Source organism: Ranitomeya variabilis, chromosome 4, assembly GCF_051348905.1.
Source record: "Ranitomeya variabilis isolate aRanVar5 chromosome 4, aRanVar5.hap1, whole genome shotgun sequence".
NCBI classification, from domain to species: Eukaryota; Metazoa; Chordata; class Amphibia; order Anura; family Dendrobatidae; genus Ranitomeya; species Ranitomeya variabilis.
The window spans coordinates 344,529,603-344,554,234 of record NC_135235.1 but is presented as its reverse complement, the minus strand read 5'-3'; the positions used below and the strand labels follow the sequence as shown (position 1 = coordinate 344,554,234).

The 24,632-nt window shown below is 45.7% G+C and overlaps 1 protein-coding gene across 2 annotated transcripts in view; it reads left to right on the top strand.

Annotated features, from left to right (window-relative positions):
- The window catches only part of ISOC2 (isochorismatase domain containing 2), a 333,454-nt gene extending 311,142 nt beyond the window's left edge, over window positions 1–22,312 (top strand). For both annotated transcript variants that reach the window (XM_077250671.1, XM_077250673.1), the window contains exon 6: window positions 22,057–22,312. In XM_077250671.1, the coding sequence (XP_077106786.1) occupies window positions 22,057–22,137 (81 nt within the window). In that variant the 3' untranslated portion in view covers window positions 22,138–22,312. The remainder of the gene's footprint in view (window positions 1–22,056) is intronic.
- The last annotated feature ends 2,320 nt before the right edge of the window (window positions 22,313–24,632 follow it).

Sequence of the window (24,632 nt, the reverse complement as noted above, 5' to 3'; positions counted from 1 at the left end):
CTGCCGAACAACGCCGAAAGGAGAGACTCGCACAGGGCTTATGCTTTTATTGTGGCAGCGCTTCTCATCTTCTGCGTTCTTGTTCCCAGAAGCCGGGAAACGCCTCCGCCTAGGTCAGGTAAGAGAGGCCTCCCTAGGTAGTCATGATTCCTCTCCACCTTTGATTTTGCCTGTCATTTTACACATGGGTTCCAGTCGCTTCTCTCTTGAGGCTTATGTAGATTCTGGTGCGGCTGGGAATTTTGTTCAACTGGTCGAGAGACTTGGGATTCCTGTCAGATCCTTGGAGGTTCCTAGGCAAATAGCTTCTGTCGACGGTCAGCCTTTGCGGGAGGTCGTTTCTTCTGTCACAGAGGAGATTGAGATTCAAATTGGAGCTTTGCATCGAAGTTGGCATTTTATGTTTTACCGTCTTTATCCCATACATTTCTTTTAGGACTCCCCTGGCTAAGAAACCATGAACCTACTCTGAAATGGCGTACTGGGGACGTTCTATCCTGGGGACAGTTTTGTCAAAACAGATGCCTGCTTCCCGTCAAGCCTGCTAGTCTCTCTCCCTCTGCTCCGGAACTAGCGAATCTACCCGCAGCTTATCACTCTTTTTCGGACGTTTTCAACAAAAAGGAAGCAGAGGTCTTACCTCCGCATTGCCCATACGACTGTCCGATAGATCTTGTATCCGGCTCTACTCCTCCTCTGTCACCCTCCGAGACTCTAGCCATGTCTGAATGCGTTCAAGAGAATCTGGCCAGAGGCTTTATACGGAAGTCCTCACCTGCAGGCGCTGTTTTTTTCTTCTTCAAGAAGAAGGACGGTTCCCTTCGTCCCTGCATTGATTACCGTGGCCTCAATAACATCACCATTAAAAACAAGTATCCACTTCCTCTCATCCCAGAACTTTTTGATCGTCTGCGTGGAGCACGAATCTTCACTAAACTGGATCTCAGAGGAGCTTACAACTTGATCTGAATTCATTCGGGAGACAAATGGAAGACTGCGTTTAACACCAGAGACGGTCATTATGAGTGTTTGGTGATGCCTTTCGGCTTATGTAATGCTCCTGCAGTTTTTCAAGAGTTGGTGAATGATGTTTTTCGGGACCTACTTTACACCTGTGTGGTGGTGTACTTGGACGACATCCTTGTGTTTTCACCGGATCTGCTTTCTCATAGGAGACATGTGCGGCAAGTTCTTCTCTGTCTGAGGGAGAATCGTCTGTATGCTAAACTTGAGAAGTGTGCCTTCGAACAGTCATCCCTGCCATTCCTGGGCTTCATCATCTCTGATTCTGGTCTGTGTATGGATCCGGCTAAAGTTTCTCCGTACTCAACTGGTCACGTCCGCTTGGGGTTAAGGCGATTTCAGCGTTTTCTAGGATTCGCAAATTATTATCGGCAATTTATTCCTCATTTCTCCTCCTTGTCGGCTTCCATCTCCTCTTTGATAAAGAAGGGTGCCAATCCTCGTCTTTGGCCAGCAGAGGCTGAAAAGGCTTTCCACTCTCTCAAAGAAGCATTCGCCTCCGCTTCTTTACTCTATCGCCCTGAAGCTAATAAACCCTTCTTCCTAGAGGTTGATGCCTCTGCTGTCGGTGCCGGAGCTGTGCTTTCTCAGAAGTCTTCTACTGGTCGTCTTTTGCCCTGTGGTTTCTTCTCCAAGAGTTTCTCTTCTACTGAAAGAAATTATTCCATTGGCGACAGAGAACTTTTGGCCATTAAATTGGCCTTAGAGTAGTGGAGATATATGTTGGAAGGAGCCTTACATCCCTTTGTCATCTTTACAGATCATAAGAATTTGGCATACATCCGTTCAGCGCACCGACTGAATCCACGACAGGCCAGGTGGGCCTTGTTCTTTGCCCGATTTGACTTTGAACTCCGCTTCCTGCCTGGAGAAAAGAACTTCAAAGCTGACGCTCTATCCAGGTCCTTCTTGTCGGTGGACACTGAGGAGGAATCCTTGCACATCATTGACCCCGCTAGAATTGTCACACTTGCTCCAGTATCTATGACCTCTTTACCTCCGGGTAAGACTTTTGTTTCTAAGAGGAACAGGAGTCGTGTGTTACTCTGGGGACATGCTTCCAAGCTAGCAGGACATGTCGGTTTCAAGAAAACTTTTGATCTAATATCTCGTTACTACTGGTGGCCGACTCTTTTGAAGGATGTCCAAGCTTTTGTGGTCTCTTGTCCTTCTGTGCCTAGAACAAAGTACCCTGGTGGCTTCCTTCCGGGCTTCTTCTTCCTCTTCCAGTGCCTACTGCTCCGTTGTAACATATTGCAATGGATTTCTTAACTGATCTGCCTCGTTCCTATGGTTGTGCCGTCATCCTCGTGGTTGTGGACCGTTTCTCTAAAATGGCACATTTCATTGCTCTTCCTGGTCTGCCTTTGGCTCCTGAACTGGCGAAGATTTTTGTTCAACATATTTTTCGCATTCATGGTCTTCCACAGCACATTGTTTCTGACCGGGGAGTTCAGTTCACTGCTCGTTTCTGGAGATCTCTCTGTAAGTCATTGAACATTTTGCTTGATTTTTCTTCAGCCTATCATCCACAGTCCAACGGCCAAGTGGAGCGTACCAATCAGATCCTGGTTACTTATCTCCGGCATCACGCTCATCAAAATAATTGGTCTTACTACCATGGGCCGAGTTTTCTTATAATAACCACACCAGCGAAGCTTCTACCAAATCTCCATTTTTTGTCGTCTACGGACAACACCCTGGTCTTCCTCTACTGGTTCCTCCTGTCTCTACTGTGCCGGCGGCAGATCTTCTGTCTAGAGAATTCTCCAGGGTTTGGCAGGAGACCAAGTCTGCTCTCGAACTAGCTCAGCATAGGATGAAGAGGCATGCAGATAAAAGGCGTCTCGATTCTCCTGTGTTCCATCCTGGGGATAAGGTCTGGTTTTCTTCTAGATTTATTCGCCTTAAAATCCCTTCACATAAACTGGGTCCCCGTTATATTGGTCCTTTCGAGGTTTTGGCATGTATTAACAACGTTTCTTACAAACTTAAGTTACCTGCCTCTCTTCGTATCCCTAATTCCTTTCATGTATCTCGCCTTAAGCCTGTAGTTTTTAATCGGTTTCATACCTCGACTCTTTCTTCACCTTCACCTGTTTCCGCAGAAAATGTTTTTGAGGTTAAGGACATTTTGGCCATGAGAAAAATTAGAGGTAGAACTTTGATTTTGGTCGACTGGAAGGGTTTCGGTCCTGAGGAGAGATCCTGGGAGCCTCGGGAGAATATTCAGGCTCCTCGAATTTTATCTAAGCTTCTTTCTGGCCTAAAGAGGAAGGAGGGATGTAAAGACGGGGGTACTATCATACCGCTGCTCCCGCCTCCCCAGTCCTGTCTTACCTGTCTTCGGCGTCCCGGCGCGCCTCTCCTTCTGCAGCGTCTCTCCCTCCTCGCTCGCTCCTGGCCTCTGCTTCTCGTGCGCGCGCATACCAGGTTCAGTGCTGCGCATGTGCACTTCTGATCTTCTGTCGGCACTCCTCTTCGTCTCCTCTATGGTTCTGGAGGACTAGTACCCAGGAGTCAGTCCTCCTTATTGTCCTCTCTATGGTTCTGGAGGTCTGTTACCCGGAAGTGCTACCCTGCCTTTAGGTATTTAAACTGCTTCCTGACATTCGTCTGTGCCTGGTTATCATTTGTTCATTCAGGTGTTCCTGGCCGCTCTTAGTCTCTGTGTAGTTCGTTTTCCCTCTGACTTTGGGTTTATCCTATCTTTCCTGTATCCTGCTAGCCTCTGCGTTCCCTCAGTTCCTCCGCCAGTCCCTGCACTGCTGCAGTTTACCCATCAGTCCTGTGTCTCTGCAGTACTGACCTATCCTGTGGTCATACTATCTCCGCCTCTTCTTTGTCTTCTCCCGTCCTGGTCCTCCAGCTTCCATGGCGATAGTCCCTCACGGGCCTGCCCCTAACTCTCCCTGTATAGGGGGCGGTCTATCTGGTCAGCTCGTCCGTGAGGGGTTCGTCATCGCGGTCTAGAGGGTCCACTTCCCGTTTTCCCTCTTTGAATCGTCACTCACAATAGGATGACATCTGAGTGCAGCCTGATTCTTAGAGCATAACACATATTTTGTATATTTACCTGGAAACCCCAATGTAAAAAAATCAGCGAAATCTGCTCTACCAAATCCAAATGTCCCTAAATCACAGTTAGTGTCCACATGTTTGAAATTACTATAGCGAGGAAAGACTGCTTAATTTATGGGGTGTATATCTTCAGGAACATGAGCTGGGCATAATGTAGTGGGCGCTACAATGGCATATGTGCATTTTCAATTAGCAATTTAGCAATTATAATTTCAAGTTGGGGTCATTTGATGGGGGGATTTTGCTCTTCTGGCTCTTAGTGGCTCTGTATTTGGAGTCTGCAAATTATTTTACGAAAAATTGTTCTCCAGGAGTCCAATAGCTCTCTTTCCCTCCCAAGTCCTGCCAAGTGGCAAAACAATATTTTGCAGCCACAAATGGAGTATTGCCTCATTCACGAGAAATTGTTTAACACATTATGTGGTAATTTTTACCTATTTTCCCTTGTGAAAATGTTAAATCTTGGGCTAAAATGACATTAGAGTGTTAAAAATGTATTTTTTTTACTTCACTCAATGGTATAAAATTTAGTGAAACACATGTGCTGTGAATTTGCTTACTGCACCCCTGGATGATTTCATTCAGGGGTATAGTTTGTAAAATGTGGACACTTATGGGGGATAATGCTGTCCTGACACCTCATAGTCTCTAACAAAGTGACTTTGCACCCTCAAACCATTCCAGGCATATCTCCACTCGGTTTGGCCGAACAGTTACAAAAAGTTCAGGTTCGGGTACCAGAACAGTACCCGGACCCGGACCCCTTTCACTTCAATGGGAGGCCAAACATCCAGTGTTTGCTGCCCTGTAATGTGCATGACAGCGCAGCAAACACCGCTTCTGATCGGCAGTGAAATCATCCCCGCCGGTCAGAGAGCTGCAGTTCTCACGCTGTCAAAAGACAGCGTGAGCACTCAGCTGTGATCGGAGGTATAAAGTTTAGCTCCTGTCACTGGTGTCAGCTGATGGGACAACTGCTCCCATCATCCAACACCTGCTGCCGCTAGTAACAGCAAGAGCAGGAGCGACGGATGGGAGTATTCATCTGCTGCTCCTGCACTGTAAATAAATAATTAAAAAAAACCTGGTGTGGGTTCCCCTATATTTTTGATAACCAGGCAGACAAAACTCACAGCTGGGAGCTGCAACCCTCAGCTGTCAGCTTCAGTAAGGCTAGTTATCAAGAATAGAGGGGTCCTCACGCTGCATTTAATTATTTAAATAAATATTGTAAAAAAATGGTGTGGGGTCCCCCCATTTTTGACAACCAACATTTAAGGCAAACAGCTGGGGGCTGGTGTCCTCAGACTTGTAATGGGCCATGGATATTTCCCCCCCCAGCCTAAAAATAGCAGCCCACAGCTTCCCAGAAAATGCACATCTATTAGATGCACCAATTCTGGCCCTTTGCCCGTCTCTTCCCATTTGCCCTGTAGCGGTGGCAAGTGGGGTGATAGTTGGGGGGTTGATGTCACATTCAGGTGACAAAAAGCCCCGAGGTTAGTAGTGGAGATGTGTCTATAAGACGCCTCCATTACTAACCCCATAGTCACATTGTAAGAAAACAGACACCAAGAATAAAGTCCTCTAATTGAAAGAGTGACACAGACTCCATTAATAATCTCAATTAAACCATACTTATTAACTTGCCTAATTCCACCGAAGCCCTCGTTCTGCTGTAATAAACCAAAAATAATAAAATAATAATATACCATACCTGTCCATCATTCTGTCCCACGCTGTAATCCATGTCTGGGGTCTGGGGGTTAATTAGTTTTCAACCTGAACGGTGTCAAGTTGTGACCATCCAAGCCGAGAACCACTGGTGAATGAACAGCTGCGAAGCCTCAGTGACTAGCGGTGACATCACTGAGGCTCCATTCGTATCTCGGTGAGATCCTGCTAGCACCGTGAGAACAGCTCTCCTCTCAGTGAGTTTTGTCTGGCTGGTTAACAAAAATACAGGGGACCCCACGCCGTTTTTTTTAATTATTTATTTAAATAATTAAAAAATACGGCGTTGGGACCCCTCTATTCTTGATAACTAGCCTTGGTGAAGCTGACAGCTGAGGGTTTCAGCCCCCATCTGTGAGTTTTGTCTGGCTGTCCTGACCACTTTCTCTCTTGGATTTACGCTCTCTATTAGAGTTGAGTGACTTTTAGTTTTTTAGGATCGTGTCGGGTTTCGCGAAACCCGACTTTGTCAAAAGTCGGGTCGGGTGAAATCGGCCGATTATTTTGAAAAGTCGGGGATCCGACTGAAACACGAAACCCAATGCAAGTCAATGGGGAAGCAAAATCGGCAGTGAGTGAAGGACAGGATAACACCTACAGTGCCCAATTTAATGCCAAAAACATCAATTCTTGTTACTTAAGCTTGTCAATCTTAATTTACCTTATAATAATAGTTAGACATTGAAAATTGGGGGTCATTTGGCTAAAGTTGTGGGGGGGGGGGTAGGGCTGGCTCAAGTTTTTCGAGGGCCCATTAAATGCGGACTACGTCTCAGCGGTGGAGCAGGGAGAGGTAAGTATTTAAACTTTGCAAGTGCTGTGATCCTGAGCAATCAGGGGGGCACACTCGTTCGCATTGGCACTGGCACAGAGCTCCTCAAAGTACGGCGGTGTTTGGCGGCGGGGGTTCCTCCCACCGGCAGAGACACTTTTGCGTACTATGAGGGGCCCTGTGCCAGTGACGTAGCCAACGAGTATGCCCCCCCACCTGATGAAGGAACCTGCACTTTCATCTGCACCTTCCTCTTTGTCCCTGTGTAAGGTGGTATAGTATGCGGGAAGGGGAACCAGACTTTCAGCAGGGTCAGATACTGGCTGTGTAGAGTGCAAGGGGAATGTAGTGGTCTGGGTCAATGTACCAGCAGACTCATCTAGCAGTGGCCGGGCAATGGGCAGGATGAGGAGGAAACACAGATATAGGCCCAAAGAATAAAGTAGGCTAAATGCAATTCAAAATTGGTAACAGGACTAAACAGGCGGCATTGCTTTGTTCAGTGGAGGACAAATGTAATGAGAGGCTGACACAGTTAGTAGGCCCAAATAATAAAGTGGGCCAAATGAAGTTCAAAATTGGTAACAGGAGTAAACAGGCGGCACTGTTTTGTTCAGTGGAGGAGAAAAGCAAGGAGCGGCAGACACCGTTAGTAGGGCCCAACCAAACAAGTAGGCCAAATGCAGTTTAATATCTGATCTAGGCCGAAAGCCTGAAAATTGAAGCTCAGCTATTTTCAGTGGAGGACAACACCAAGCAGTGTCAGACACCGTTAGTAGGGCCCAACCAAACTAGTAGGCCAAATGCCGTTTAAAATTTCCTATAGGCCGATAGCCTGGAGATTGAAGCTCAGCTTTGTTCAGTGGAGGACAACACCAAGGCGCGGCAGACAGCGTTAGTAGGCCCAACCAAACAAGTAGGCCAAATGCAGTTTAATATCTGATATAGGCGAAAGCCTGAAAATTGGAGCTCAGCTTTGTTCAGTGGAGGAGAACACCAAGGAGCGGCAGACACAGTTAGTAGGCCAAACCAAACAAGTAGGCCAAATGCAGTTTAACCCTTCATGACCCAGCCTATTTTGACCTTAATGACCTGGCCGTTTTTTGCAATTCTGACCAGTATCCCTTTATGAGGTAATAACTCAGGAACGCTTCAACGGATCCTAGCGGTTCTGAGATTTTTTTTTCGTGACATATTGGGCTTCGTGTTAGTGGTAAATTTAGGTCGATAATTTCTGAGTTTATCTGTGAAAAAAAAAACGGAAATTTGGCGAAAATTTAGAATATTTCGCAATTTTCACATTTTGAATTTTTATTCTGTTAAAACAGAAAGTTATGTGACACAAAATAGTTAATAAATAACATTTCCCACATGTCTACTTTACATCAGCACAATTTTGGAAACAAATTTTTTTTTTGCTAGGAAGTTATAAGGGTTAAAATTTGACCAGTGATTTCTCATTTTTACAACAAAATTTACAAACCATTTTTTTTAGGGACCACCTCACATTTGAAGTCAGTTTGAGGTTTCTATATGGCTGAAAATACCCAAAAGTGACACCATTCTAAAAACTGCACCCCTCAAGGTGCTCAAAACCACATTCAAGAAGTTTATTAACCCTTCAGGTGTCTCACAGCAGCAGAAGCAACATGGAAGGAAAAAATGAACATTTAACTTTTTAGTCACAAAAATGATCTTTTAGCAACAATTTTTTTATTTTCCCAAGGGTAAAAGGAGAAACTGGATGACGAACGTTGTTGTCCAATTTGTCCTGAGTACGTTGATACCTCATATGTCGGGGTAAACCACTGTTTGGGCGCACGGCAGGGCTCGAAAGGGAAGGAGCGCCATTTGACTTTTTGAATGGAATATTAGCTCCATCGTTAGCGGACACCATGTCGCGTTTGGAAAGCCCCCCGTGTGCCTAAACATTGGAGCTCCCCCACAAGTGACCTCATTTTGGGAACTAGACCACCCAAGGAACTTATATAGAAGCATAGTGAGCACTTTAAACCCCCAGGTGCTTCACAAATTGATCCGTAAAAATGAAAAAGTACTTTTTTTTCACACAAAATTTCTTTTAACCTCAATTTTTTCATTTTCACATGGGCAACAGGATAAAATAGATCCTAAAATTTGTTGGGCAATTTCTCCCTGAGTACGCCGATACCTCATATGTGGGGGTAAACCACTGTTTTGGTGCACGGCAAGGCTCGGAAGGGAAGGCGCGCCATTTGACTTTTTGAATGGAAAATTAGCTCCAATCGTTAGCGGACACCATGTCGCATTTGGAGAGCCCCTGTGTGCCTAAACATTGGAGCTCCCCCACAAGTGACCCCATTTTGGAAACTAGACCCCCCAAGGAACTTATCTAGAAGCATAGTGAGCACTTTAAACCCCCAGGTGCTTCACAGAAGTTTATAACGCAGAGCCGTGAAAATAAAAAATAATTTTTCTTTTCTCAAAAATGATTTTTTAGCCCACAATTTTTTATTTTCCCAAGGGTAACAGGAGAAATTGGACCCCAAAAGTTGTTGTCCAGTTTCTCCTGAGTACGCTGATACCCTATATGTGGGGGTAAACCACTGTTTGGGGACACGTCGGGGTTCGGAAGGGAAGTAGTGACGTTTTGAAATGCAGACTTTGATGGATTGCTCTGCGGGCGTCACATTGCGTTTGCAGAGCCCCTGATGTGCCTAAACAGTAGAAACTCCCCACAAGTGACCACATTTTTCCCCCAAAGGAACTTATCTTTATGTGTGGTGAGCACTTTGAACCCCCAAGTGCTTCACAGAAGTTTATAACGCAGAGCCGTGAAAATAATAAATGTGTTTTCTTAACTCAAAAATATTTTTTTAGCTCAGACAATTGCAAGGAGTGGCGCAGACTTACTAGGCCTAAAATAAAAAAGTAGGCTTAATGCAGTTTAAAATGGGTTACAGGGGTACACAGGCAGCATTGTTTTGGTCAGCGGAGGACGATTGCAAGGAGTGGCACAGACTTAATAGGTCTAAAATAGAAAAGTAGGCTCAATGCTGTTTAAAATAGGTTACAGGGGTACACAGACAGCATTGGTTTGGTCAGCGGAGGACGATTGCAAGGAGTGGCACAGACTTACTAGGCCTAAAATAGAAAAGTAGGCTCTATGCAATTCTAAACTGGTAACAGGAGTAAACCGGCAGCACTGCTTTGTTCGGTGAAGGACAACTGGAAGAAGTGGCTGACACAGTAAGTTGGCCAAAATAGTAAAGTGGGCTAAATGTCTGCAAAAAAAAATGTTCCTAAATAAACAGGTGGCAAAGCTAGGTACAGGGGTGGGTTTCTCTGCTGAGTAGCAGATAGTGGTAGTTCGCGCACAGTATTCACAGGTCTAAATGGAGGGCAGGGCCCCTGTATATTTTTACTATCATCTATAATTTCAACATATTTGTATTGGCAGTGCCATTGAAGGATTTGACAGCACAGACTAAACAGTGGTGGAGCAGTGAGAGGTACGTTGCAAGTGGTAGAGCACTGTTTGAGCTGGGGGGGAACACTCTCTCGTGGGCGGCGGTACTGGCCCAGGGCCCCTCATATTATGACGGTGTGTCTGACGTTGGGTGTGCACCACCACCGCCAGAGACACTTCATTGTACTATGAGGGACCCTGTGCCAGTGCCGTCGGCCAAAAGTGGGCACACCCACCTGTCCAAGCAAACGGCACTCGCACGGGTGCTTGCGCCAAGTGGTGACCACGGCCCCGTGGGGGGAGTCAGCCCATTTAGGGAGATGTAAAAATGGCCTATGGTGGACATTCAGCAGCTGCAAATGGAGGAATTGGAGCAGTCAGTAAAAGGAATCCAAAAGCAACACCTTTTTACAGGAAAGCTATGTGTCAGCAGGGGAAGGTGGGGCAAAATAATTAGAAATCCATGATTGGTTCATTTTAATGAAGGTTAGATCATCAACATTTTGGGTAGCCAGACGAGTCCTTTTTTCGGTCAGTATTGAACCAGCAGCACTGAAGACTCTTTCTGATAGCACACTAGCAGCTGGGCAAGCGAGCTCCTGTAATGCATATTCTGCCAATTCAGGCCATGTGTCTATTTTAGATGCCCAGTAATCAAAGGGGAATGACGTGTGAGGGAGAACATCGATAAGGGAGGAAAAATAGTTTGTAACCATACTGGACAAATGTTGTCTCCTGAATTGATGCAGCAGTCGTGTCTGCGGTCATTGCAAAATCACTTCACAATCTGGTCATAAAACCCCTCTGTCCAACGCCACTTCTGATTTGTGCACCTATAACACCTCTGCCATGTTGCCCCCTGCAGCTCGTGTGAGAACCATCACCGCCGCTGTGTGCTGGGAATGCCTGAACCAAACGGTCTACAAGAGTTGCTTGTTTGGTAGCCAATATTTGTTCAAGGTTCTCATGTGGCATGATATTTTGCAATTTCCCTTTTATAGCGTGGATCCAGGAGGCAGGCCAACCAGTAATCGTCATCGGTCATCATTTTGATAATGCGGGGGTCCCTTTTTAGGATACGCAAGGGATAATCAGCCATGTGGGCCAATGTTCCAGGTGTCAAATCACTGCTTGTGCTGGGTTGAGGAGCACTTTCTGGCAAATCAACATCACTTGTCTCCCTCAAAAACCCTGTACCTGACCTTGCAACACCACCAGTTTCTATTGCCCCCTGAGAAGCTTCCTTCTCTCATAAATATTCATCCCCATCATCCTCCTCCTCCTCCTCTTTGTCCGCCACCTCCTCCAGGAGAGTTCCCTGAGCAGACAATGGCTGACTGTCATGAAGGCTTCCCTCATCCTCGGCTGCAGATGCCTGCTCCTTAATGTGCGTCAAACTTTGCATCAGCAGACGCATTAGTGGGATGCTCATGCTTATGATGGCGTCATCTGCACTTACCAGCCGTGTGCATTCCTCAAAACACTGAAGGACTTGACAGAGGTCTTGTAGCTTCGACCACTGCACACCTGACAACTCCATGTCTGCCATCCAACTGCCTGCCCGTGTATGTGTATCCTCCCAGAAATACATTACAGCACGCCTCTGTTCGCACAGCCTCTGAAGCATGTGCAGTGTGGAGTTCCACCTTGTTGCAACGTCGATTATTAGTCGGTGCTGGGGAAGCTTCAGCGATCGCTGATGGTTCTGCATACGGCTGGAGTGTACGGGCGACCGGCGGTTGTGCAAGCAAAGTCTTCGCACCTTCAGGAGCAGGGCTGGTAACCCTGGATAACTTTTCAGGATCACTGCACCACCAGGTTCAAGGTGTGAGCCAGGCAAGGTATGTGTTTCAGTTCTGAAAGGGCTATGGCAGCCATAAAATTCTTTCTGTTATCACTGACTACCTTGCCTGCCTCAAGATGTACACTGCCCAGCCAGGACTGAGTTTATTGCTGCAAGAACTCGGCCAGAACTTCCACGGTGTGTCTGTTGTCGCCCAAACACTTCATTTCCAACACAGCCTGCTGACGCTTACCACTAGCTGTTCTATAATGGGACACCTCGTGTGCAACACTGGCAGCTGCGGATGGAGTGATCGTGCGACTGCGCTCTGTGGACGAGCTTTCGCTTCTGCTGGAGGAGGAGGAGGGGTGGTGAACGCCTACAGCAAACTGTTTCCTAGACCGTAGGCTAGGCAGAACTGTCCCACTATGGCTGTCCCCTGTGGACCCTGCATCCACCACATTAACCCAGTGTGCCGTGATGGACACGTAACGTCCCTGGCCATGCCTACTGGTCCATGCATCTGTTGTGAGGTGCACCTTTCTACTGACTGATTGCCTGAGTGCATGGACAATGCGGTCTTTGACATGCTGGTGAAGGGCTGGGATGGCTTTTCTCGCAAAGAAGTGTCGACTGGGTAGGTCATAGCGTGGTACTGCGTAGGCCATCAGGGCTTTCTTCCTTTTCCTAACGAGAGTCTCTTGTAGGGTGAGCTGGACTGGAGAGCTGCATATGGTGGAACTAGCGGGGGTGGAGGTGAACATGGCAGATTGAGAGAGGGTTGGTGAGGGTATTCTTGCTGTTGGCCTACATACAGTGTTTCCTACCAACAACCTGGTGATTCCCTGACTGCTTTGGCCTTGCGAAGATACCTCCACATTTGCTGCAAGTGGTGTCCTAAACGGTGGGCTTACAGTGAGGGAAGCAATGTAGCGTTGCTGACTACCTTCATTCTGAGCGAGTGCACCTACGTTACGGAACGTTTGGTAGTTAGTACAGGCTTTCAAGTGCATGCTGGTTAAGTGTCTACGCATGCACGTCGTATTTAAATTTTTGACATTCTGCCCTCTGCTAAAGGTCTTTGAGCATTTCTTACAGATAACTTTGCACTGATCATTCGGATCTTGGTTAAAAAATTGCCAGACTGCACTCTTCCTACTATCGAATACCTTTTCAGGCATTGCATGCTGTGCTACTTTCACCGGATGACCACGCTGTCCTAAAACTGTTTTTGATTTTGACACACGGTTTGGGCCAGATACGGGCCTGCCAGATGAAAGCTGTTGCGATGTTGATGCCTCCTGCGGCTCATACTCCTCCGCTTCAGAGCTACTGCCAGCGGCACCCTGTTCCCCCAATGGCTGCCAATCGGGGTCAACAACTGGGTCATCTATCACCTCCTCTTCAATGTCCTGTGCACCTTCCTCTGTGTTACCGTGTAAGGTGCTATAGCGTTCGGGACGGGGCACCATAGTCTCATCAGGGTCAGATTCTGGCTCAGTACACTGCGAGGGCAATGTTGTGATCTGAGTCAATGGAACAGCATAATAATCTAGCTGTGGCTGTGCATCTGTGCACTCCATGTCTGATTCATCTTGCAATGGCCTGTTAACAATTTCCCTTTCTAACCCAGGCACGGTATGTGTAAAGAGCTCCATGGAGTAACCTGTTGTGTCACCTGACGCATCCTTCACTGTTGTTCTGGGTGAAGGACACAATGAAGCGACTTGTTCCTGACCGGGAGCATCCACTGACGACTCGCTTTTTTTAAATTTTGAACTTTCCGAAGAGGAGGCGAAAGAGCTAGAGGCTGAGTCAGCAAGGAAAGCCAAAACTTTTTCCTGCTGCTCCGGCTTTAAAAGCAGTTTTCCTACTCCCAGAAAAGGGAGCGTTCGAGGCCTTGTGTAGCCAGACAATGACGCTGGCTCAACAACTCAAGCCTTAGGTGCTATTTTGCTTTTCCCACTACCACCAGATGCTCCACCACCACCATCATTACCAGCTGGCAATGACCGGCCACGACCTCTTCCACCAGACTTCCTCATTCTTGGGAAAATGTAACCAAACTAACAACCGTTATATGGTACTGTAAAACAAGGTAGAAGGTGTATGTAAACTTGTTGTGAATTTAAATCTCCCTTTCTATATGTGTGGGAGACTGCTGCAAAAAATCAGGCCCACTGTATTACACTACACAGTGTACGTGGCAGAAAGTGGCTGGCAGATATACGCCAAACAGAACTGACGCAGATGCACTTAGTGGCAATATTAATCTCCCTTTTTATGTGTGGGACACTGCAGCAAAATTCAGGCCCACTGTATTACACTACACGGTATAAGTGGCAGAAAGTGGCTGGCAGATATACGCCAAACAGAACTGACGCAGATGCACTTAGTGGCAATATTAATCTCCCGTTTTATGTGTGGGACACTGCTGCAACAAATCAGGCCCACTGTATTACACTACACAGTGTACGTGGCAGAAAGTGGCTGGCAGATATATGCCAAACAGAACTGACGCAGATGCACTTAGTGGCAATATTAATCTCCCTTTTTATGTGTGGGACACTGCAGCAAAATTCAGTCCCACTGTATTACACTACACAGTATAAGTGGCAGAAAGTGGCTAGAAATATATAAATAAAAAAGGGACTGTACTACAATAACAATCTCCCTACAATGATCTCAGGACAGGTATGGCAGCCAGCAATAAAAATGACTGCTGCACACAAAAGTGGGGACAAATAAACAATAGAACTGTGCAGAAAGGAGCAACAGGACTTTTGCTTTTAAAAAAGCAGTTGGTTTGCACAGCGGCATACAAACAGCAATGCAGCTATCAGGGAGCCTTATAAGCTACAGAGCTGATGCACAGAAATCTAGCCTCCACTGTCCCTGCAAAGAAAAGGTGGTGTTGGACAGTGGAAATCGCTACAGCACAAGCGGTTTGGGAGTTAATCTTTCCTCCCTAACAATATCCCTGCTTCTGACGAAGCTGCAGCAACCTCTCCCTATGCTCAGTTCGGCAGAAGTAAGATGGCGGTCGTGTGCACGCCCCTTTATAGCCCCTGTGACGCCGCAGAAAGCAAGCCAATCACTGTCCTGCCCTTCTCTAAGATGGTGGGGACCGAGACCTATGTCATCACGCTGCCCACACTCTGCGTCCACCTTCATTGACTGAGAAATGGCGCTGAAAGCGTCATACGAAACGCGACTTTGGCGCGAAGATCGCCAGCAGCATGGCCGATCCCACGCTGGGATTGGGTCGGGTTTCGCGAAACCGGACTTTGCCGAAAGTCGACGATTTTTGAAAATGTCCGATCCGTTTCGCTCAACCCTACTCTCTATAGTTCCCCATCCGCCTACGTACGTTATAATGGCTTCTCCTCTACGCGTTTTTCTATTAATAGGGGTACCTGGCAAGGTTGTCCCCTTTCACCCCTATTATTTCTTCTGGCTTTTGAACCACTAGCTATTCATCTGCGCCGCGACTCCAATATACAGGGTGTGGAAGTGGCGTCAGTCTCTCACAAACTCGTCTCTGCATATTCCCCACTTTTTCCCTTTCTTCTACACTACACATCTGAATACAGACATTCACCCACCATTAATATATACTGTAATTGGTTATTATGCAACCCACCATTCCAAATATAAATTATAATATGCCACTGAGCCCCATCTAGCTATACATAGCCACTTTCCCCATTTAATATATAAATTAATTAGCACCTGTACTCTTTCCTCCAATTTATTTTCAGTCACTTTATCCTCAACGATCCCACTATGTACCTCCCGCTCTAACCCTAACTCCGATTCATTATAGTTACATGCCCCTTCTGCCTCAATTCATTGTCATGTCTTCTCTCTCTCCCACCCACCCTCTATTCATTATCAACTGCTCTTCCCCACCCTCAAAATTCATTATTTGCTCTCCCTCCCTTCAATACACCATTGGCTTTCCCCACCCCCACCTTCAATTCAATTGCTGTCCACCGTCCCTCATACTCACTTGATGTGCGGCCCCCATCACCCCCACTTCATCATTTGCAGTCCACCTTACTTCATCATTTAGTCCCCTATCCCCCTTCACTTCATCTGCAGTCCCCCTTGTTTTATCATTTGCAGCCCCCTATCATTTCATCATGTGCAGTACCCCCTCAAACACAATTCAGCATCTGCAGTCTCCATCACTCCCACATCATCATTTGCAGTCCACATCACCCCCACATCATCATTTGCAGTCCCCATCACCCCTGCATCATTTGCAGTCCCCATCATCATTTGCAGTCCCCATCACCCCTGCATCATTTGCAGTCCCCATCATCATTTGCAGTCCCCATCACCCCCGCATCATCATTTGCAGTCCATATCACCCCCACATCATCATTTGCAGTCCCCATCACCCCCCACTTCATCATTTGCAGTCCCCATCACCCCCACTTCATCATTTGCAGTCCCCATCACCCCCCACTTCATCATTTGCAGTCCCTTATCATTTCATCATGTGCAGTACCCCTCAAACACATTTCATCATCTGCAGCCCCCTATCATTTCATCATGCGCAGTGCCCCCTCAAACACACTTCATCATCTGCAGCCCCCTATCATTTCATCATGCGCAGTGCCCCCTTAAACACACTTCATCATTTGCAGCCCCCTATCATTTCATCATGTGCAGTGCCCCCTCAAACACACTTCATCATTTGCAGCCCCCTATCATTTCATTATGCGCAGTGCCCCCTTAAACACACTTTATCATCTGCAGCCCCCTATTATTTCATCATGCGCAGTGCCCCCTTAAACACACTTTATCATCTGCAGCCCCCTATCATTTCATCATGCGCAGTGCCCCCTCAAACACACTTCATCATTTGCAGTCCCCTATCATTTCATCATGCGCAGTACCCCCTCAAACACACTTCATCATCTGCAGTCTCACTCCCCCCCCACCTCACCCATTTAAAAAAAACAAAAATAAAAATGTTTTTTATACTTACCTCAGTCGTTCCGGGCCGTCTAGTGTTTCCAGCAGTGAAGCAGCAGCTAGAATGTATGGGCTGCTGAGAGGACCTGACAGGAGCCCCTGCATTCTAGCACATTCACTACTGAGATTGCTAGAATGGATGGGCTGTAGTCAGGACCTGCAGTGAGCCCATACATTCTAGCTACAGCCGAGCAGGAGCTGCGCAGCCGACTAGGCCCTGCACAGCTCCAAAACGGCTCCCGGGCCCCAGTGCCAACATGTGCGCTGCAGTGCAGAGTATTTTAGTGCATGATGGGGCCCGATCAGTAGAAGCACAACAGTGGGTCCCCAGATCTGCGGGCCCCTCTGTGTACTGCTGCTGACCGGGCCCCATACAGCAGTAATGGCTGTAATGCCCTGATGGCGGCCCTGTATGTACCACATGGTGGCTATGCCCGATTGTACGAAGGTTTTGGATTATAATTTATCATTTAGTTTCCTCTATAACTAACACAAACCTAAAAAAAAAACCTTGGGAGGCCTTACTCAACAAACGCATTCCTAACATCCCCAAACACGCTCAGACCCTTATCACATTCATATTTTTAGCCGCCAAACAAATCATAGCTTTGGCATGGAAAAAAACAAGTCTAGACTTTTCCGCAGTAAAATCACGCCTCTCTTGGTACATGATTAACGAGAAACTATCGGCCATACTCACTGATAAAGTCTGAAAATTAGAGAAAATATGGCTCCCTTGGGTGGAATATGCCAACCATACTCCTTTTACCGCACCTGCACTTTACCACACCGTCCCTGACCCGTCTGATTCAGAATGACTCACTACAGCTAGCAGATGCAACAAGCCTTTCTCCTCGGGCTTACCCCCCCCTCCCCCTGTCCCCCCTTGTTGTTAATTGATATGACTGCATGTTATTTGTTTACATGCATTATTATATCTTCTATATTTACAGCTCTGTATTGATATTTTCTTTATTATCACTGAATATGTAAATTGCAAACTTTCAATAAAAATGTATTGTTTAAAAAAAAAAAAGGGGAACCCATGCCTTTTTTTTTAAAATTATTTACAGAGCAGGAGCAGCTGGTGAATTCTCCAATCCACCACTACTGCTTTCGCTGTTATTAGTCGCAGCAGGTTTTGGATGATGAGCGCAGAAGTCCCATCAGCTGATACCAGTGACCGGAGGTAAACTTTAAACGTCCGATCACAGCTGAGCGCTCATGCTGTCTTTTGATAGCTTGGGAACTGCAGCTCTGACCGGTGGGGATGATTTCACCGCCGATGTCTGCATGGGCAGAAGATTACATACACAGCAAAATCAGTTTTACATGAAATAAAGTAAAAAACACAATGTGAGACACCCCCAATTTGTAAACAGCGACCCGTGATGTGGTATCTACAAAAAGGACAATGACCACACTTATGGTTACCTTTTGGGACTCTCAACCCCAACCAATCATTACGTTCTTTTTTAATACGGTTGTGCACTAAAATCTCTTTTAAGCTGGTACTATATCTACATGAAATCAGTGAACCTCTAGAAATAATTTCTGCAAGTTCCTTATCACGCTCTAAAATATGCCATATGCATGCCATATGGAATGCAGTATCCTAGACCCTTAGACAACAAAGAAATATGTGAGGGGTTCAAGCAATGATCAGTTAGATTTATCACCAAATCTTTAGAAGGGACTGTTAATGTCTCTGTCTCCATGAGACATGTTTCCTTTTGCGGTATTGGCCTATTATCTTCCTTCTCCATCTGTGTTTTCTATGCCTAAAGGGGTATTAGTAGCTGTTAAATCAGATGTATCTGACACTCGCCTTTCAGTATAACTTCCTCTGACTGATATGTCTTCACTAAAACTGGATTCCGAATCGGTAGTCAAGTAGTCATTCTTACTTTTTCTATTATTATTTTTCTTATTTTTCCTATGACGGTTCCTCATCGGTTGAGAGTTACCAAAATTGTCTTTCCATTTATTCCACGAGAACATTTGTCCTGATTCAAAGTCACTTTTATCACAAATAATTTTGTCCCGTTTTCTTTGTTTCATTTCTGCTTGTATCGGGATTAGATTATTGTCCATTTTTTTATTCCAAGAAGACCATTGGTTTTTCCAATTTTTGATGCTCAGATCACCTCTATGCAGTAAAATTACAGGCTTGCTATGAGTACCTGGAGCGCCCCCACTGTCGCAGGGCCGAGGGGTTACCCAGTACCGGGCCTCTCTGTCTCGGTTCTGGGATTGTCACGGTGGCTAGACCCGGTCCGTGACCCTGTTGAGGGGCGTCCAGTAAAAGTTGAGAGTGATGATGTGTGGTGCAGGGTGCGAGGAATAACGAGGACACAGGGTTGCAGTCTCTTTACCTCTTTACTGAAGGCTTCAGGATCCTCAATCCAGAGTACGGTTAACAGGGCTGTCTGAGACTGGCCGGTCCGATGGCACCTCCAGAGCTCCCTTTGCAGGTGGAAATCTGTGCCTACCTTCTAGCGCTTGTGTGTTGTAGTCCTTCCCTGCTGAGCACCACGGGATAGTCCTCACAACTGTTGTCTGTTTCTGATGTTCCCTCACAACTGATTCTGATGTTCTTCTCCGTCCCCCAGATGATATGGCTAGGACGCACCCGTATGACGGGTAGGCCTGGAGTTCTTCCGGGACCCTAGAGTCGCCCCTCTCCCACTGTTGCCCCCTATGTCTGCTTAGGTGAGTTAGGTGAGACAGCCCGCCTATTACTGACTGTCCTGCCGTTGGTTTGAAGTAAGGCTTGGAGCCAGTACGTCCTCGGCGTTTACGGCCACCGGCTACGAGCCTCAGTAGGATGTTGCCTCGATCTTACAGCACGACTCCTACTGGTGTTTTCTCCTTGTTGCGTTGATCTCGTTTCTCACTCTTCACAATAAACCTTGCTTCTAGTCCTTTCTTGGGGTACCGCCGCAATGAAGTGCAGGCGCTGTCCCGTAACGTTCTTTCTGTTCGCTAGGCCTCTGTCAGGATCCCACCTCTGACAGGGACCCCCCTGAATCTTCCCCTGCAACACCCTCTGCCACAGGATGTTGCCTGGTTCCAACCCAGTCAGCTTTCTGTCTAACTTCCTATCTAACCCCCAGTTTTACCAGATTGTGAGGAGTGGCCTAATACATAGCACCCTTAGCTCCCCCTGGAGGCCAGACTGTGAAGTGTATTGGCACTGAAGGAGTTCACCTGACCAGGTATCACAGACACCATCAGACGTACCAACACTCCCCTTAGCGGCGGAGCATCAGTACTGCAACGACCAGGACTCTGGGGCGCTGCATACCGACCACGAGGTGGCGCTCATAGCAGTCTGCCATCAACAACTGGTTGTGATGGCAACGCAGTGATGACCCCCGATCATGTGACGGGGTCAACGCTGCGCATATTTTCAGACTGGCATCCGGAAGTGTATTTAAATGCCCGCTGTCAGAGTTTGACAGCGGCATTTAACTACTTAATAGGCGCGGGCGGATCACGATTCTGCTCGCGCCTATTTCAGGCACATGTCAACTGTTAAAAACAGCTGACATGTTGTGGCTTTGAGGTGGGCTCAGCGCCGGAGCCCACCTCAAAGCATGGGATACTGCCAGTTGATGTACTATTCTGTCAGCTGGCAGCATGGGGTTAAGAAACAACAGTTTATAGTCTACATTATGACGTCCGAGACACTACATACATGTGCATCGATGTCAGTAGCAAAAGCAATTGTTCAAAAGTGTTTTGCAGATGACTTTCATTTATAATCCGTGTCAGATGCTTCTCGAATAAGATTCCAGAAATAGTCAGCCAGCATTGACGTGCTCCACTTTTCCCTGGTACCTTTTCTCCATCAGCGCAGTGTCTTTGTGAAATCTTTGGCCGTGTTCATTGCTAACGGCAACCAAGGTTGGCTGGAAAAAAGTCCAAGTGAGAATGTAGAAAATGTATTTTTAGTGACCTATTGCATTTCATCAAATGATATGCTGTGAGCATGTTGTCCACGAGTTGTTCAAAGTTCGGTGCTCTGCTGTTGCCAAGGAAGTTGAAGGTCACATCTGTAAAGGCTCTCCATGCCACTTGTACAGCACCTTGCAAAAGACCATCAAAACTACTGTCATTCATTATATCTCTGATCTGTGGGCCAATAAAAATACCTTCTTTAATCTTTTCATCGCTTATTCTTGGAAATTTATGTCACAAGTAAGAAAAGGCTTTTGATTCTTTGTTCATTGCTTTGACAAAATTCTTCATAAGCACAAGTTTAATATGCAAAGGAGGGAGAAATAGCTGTGCTGGATCAGCGAGAGGATTATGTTTAACATTCTTCTGTCCAGCAACCAGGTTTTCGCGGAGTGGCCAGTCCTTTCTGAAATAGTGCATTTCTCGTGCATTACTGTCCCACTCACAAATAAAACAACAATACTTGGTATATCCAAGCTGCAGAATATACTGTTTCAGAAAAAGTTAATATATGAGTTTTTAGAATTATAACAGAATATTATAATCATTTCTCAAAAACCTTACGTTATTGGAAAAATCTGAAGTAATTTCTGAAATCAACATGAAAATAAATTGTCTGAGGTACAAAACCTTTGTAACAGTGTTATTACCCCCTGGCCTAATAAACGCTAAATATTTGGGTGGTGCGGCTGATAGCCTTTCAAAGCAGGAAAATGACAGCTGAAATGAGATTGGCTGCTATAACCAGTTCAGATTTCCTTATAGAAGTTCGTTAATTGAAAGTCTTTTATTACTGAATTAATAGATAGGAAGGAGTTAGTGGATAGTCTCCGCGCTGCCGACAGGATTTAAGACATATATCCCAGTGTAGTAAAATAGGATGATGGTTTATTTTGACGCATTTTCAAAGTACAAGGTTACTTCTTCAGGAAAAACCACATGGACATCTGTTTTTTCCTGAAGAAGAAGAAGTAACTTTGTACTTCAAAACATGTCGAAATAAACCATCATCTTATTTTTCTACACTGGGATATATGTCTTAAATCCTGTCTGCAGCGCAGAGACTATCCTATCCACTAACTCCTTCCTACATATTGATGTCTGATGTATTTTACACTATACAGGTGAGTTTAATCTGAGTGTAAAGCTCACTATATTTCTCAGATAAGACCCTATTTTGCACTGATCTCTCCTAGAGTTTCCTTGGATTACTGAACATTTCTTTAATTTCTCACAAACACATGAATTTTTCATTTTGTTTTCCAGGTTCAAAAGATAATTAAGGATCCTGCTCCTGACAGTGGAATTTTGTCTCTTTTCCAAAATCAGAGTCCTCTCTTCACTTAAAGCTGTGCATTGAATTGTCAGAACAATGTGATTGAAGCAAGAATCAACTTTTAATAAATCCCATAAAATGTTTTAATGAAAATGTTTAATTTGATTATATTTGTAACTACATATGCTTTATATCTCAGTGATTATTTAGCATGTAGAGCATAGAAATAAATTATTTTCTAATGGCTTTGATCTGTTCTCTTGGAGAATTTGACATAAATCACTTTCTTGATACTCATTTCATGTAATATATTAACTGCTTTCGCTGGAGAGCTGGTGTTCTGCTCACAATCTGTGATTTAGGTTTTAGTACCTACATTCTTCAGGAGACATTTAATGACCTGATTAAAGTGGCTGGCAGCACCTCTATGCACACAGTACAATCCATATCAATATCACTTTTCTCGGCAGCACATCACCTGCTTCACAGTGCAATGCACTGCCGATAACTATGATTTTTAAGGCAACTGTTCGTCATGTTTAAACTAGCCAATAGTTTTTACAAATGCCATTTGTTGTTAGTATACATCCAGTTGTGCAAAGAATCATATATTTTAGAGAAGTTTGGGCTCCGTGCAATGTAGCATCTATCTATCGCTAGAGCAAAGGGGAAAAAATCTAAAATATAGTTGCCATCACTAGAGAATATTAAACTATATGGTAAGGTAAAGCAATTTCAGGCTCGGAAGAGACTATTCTATAGTAGAGCTGGGTTGTGCTCGTGTTATATGAATGCATTCATCTTCTGCAAGAGGTATGATGATGGGGATGTAGCCATGAGCCCATGGGAGTACAGTCCTTTAAGGCTACTTTCACACTAGCGTCGGTACGGGGCCGTCGCCATGCATCGGCCTGACGTAACGACGCACGTTGTGAAATAAATGCACAACGGGGGCAGCGGATGCAGTTTTTCAACGCATCCGCTGCCCCATTGTAATGTCCGGGGAGGAGCATGCGCGGTCGAAAATGGCGGACGCGACGCACAAAAAAAGTTACATGGAACGTTTTTTGTGCCGACGGTCCGCCAAAACACGACGCATCCATCGCACGACGGATGCGACGTGTGGCAATCCGTCGCAATGTTTCGCTAATGCAAGTCTATGGAGAAAAAACAACGCATCCTGCGGGCAACTTTGCAGGATGCGTTTCTTCTCCAAAACGACACATTGCGACGGACGTCACACAACGCTAGTGTGAAAGTAGCCTAAGCCGCTGTGTGTACTCTGCACCCCCCTGCCTGTGGGAGTACTGTCCTTTAAGCCACTTTGTGTACTCGGCACACCCCCTGCCTGTGGGAGTACTGTCTAGTGATGGGCGAGCACTAACATGCTCGGGTGCTCTTTGCTCGGGTCGAGCAAATTAGAATACTCGGGTACTCGACCCGAGCAACGAGCCCAATGTAAGTCTATGGGAAACCCAAGCATTTTTTCTGCGATCCCCTCGGGGTCCTTTTAGGGTCTAAAAATGTCTGAAATTGATAGGAACAGTGCTCAATTGACACAGGAACAAAATGAGGAAGACCCCTGGAAGCATTTCTGACCCCTAGGTCACAGCTGTGAACAATATTGTCAGAGTTTGATGCCAATTTTACAGGCACACACTAAAACATACAAAAACGAAAAAAGGAACATCCTTTCCAGGGTAATAATTTGTAAGGCAAAATAAAGACCGCCAAAAAATGTATCTCCACCACTTGGGCTATGTTCACACGTAGCATTTTGATGCATTTTTCAACTTTAACATTGCTTTCAACCAATACAAATGCATTCACTGAGAAATGTCATTGTAACATTTAACATTTGAAAAAACTGACCGTCACATCCAAACATAGAATAAGTGTGAACAGGTGCTGAACCTTAGAGTCACCAACTCTTATACAGTCAAGCAAAAAAGGCAGCACACTGCAGCGCTAACACATGCAAACATGAAACACGGAAATTGAACTGCATTACTGCACTAGAAATATGAAAAATGAGAGCGTTTAGCGCATAAAAAAGGCCAATTTTATGTGTACCTGGTAGCCACTTTACGGCATCTCTCTTATACCAGGTCCTACGCTTTCCTTTCCTCGCTGAGAATAAACGTCTCCATCTGAATGGGTACCTATGAAAACCTCTTCTTAGACAACATTCTCTCTCTCTGTGGAGGGGTACTGGACCTGCTGCAATTAAAACACCTGTGACTAGGAGGCGGAGTGCTCGGTCAGAAGGCTAAATAATACATTTGAAAAAACTGACCGTCACATCAGAACATAGATTAAGTGTGAACAGGTGCTGAACCTTAGAGTCACCAACTCTTATACAGTCAAGCAAAAAAGGCAGCACACTGCAGCGCTAACACATGCAAACATGAAACACGGAAATTGAACTGCCTTACTGCACTAGAAATATGGAAAATGAGAGCGTTTAGCGCATAAAAAAGGCCAATTTTATGTGTACCTGGTAGCCACTTTACGGCATCTCTCTTATACCAGGTCCTACGCTTTCCTTTCCTCGCTGAGAATAAAC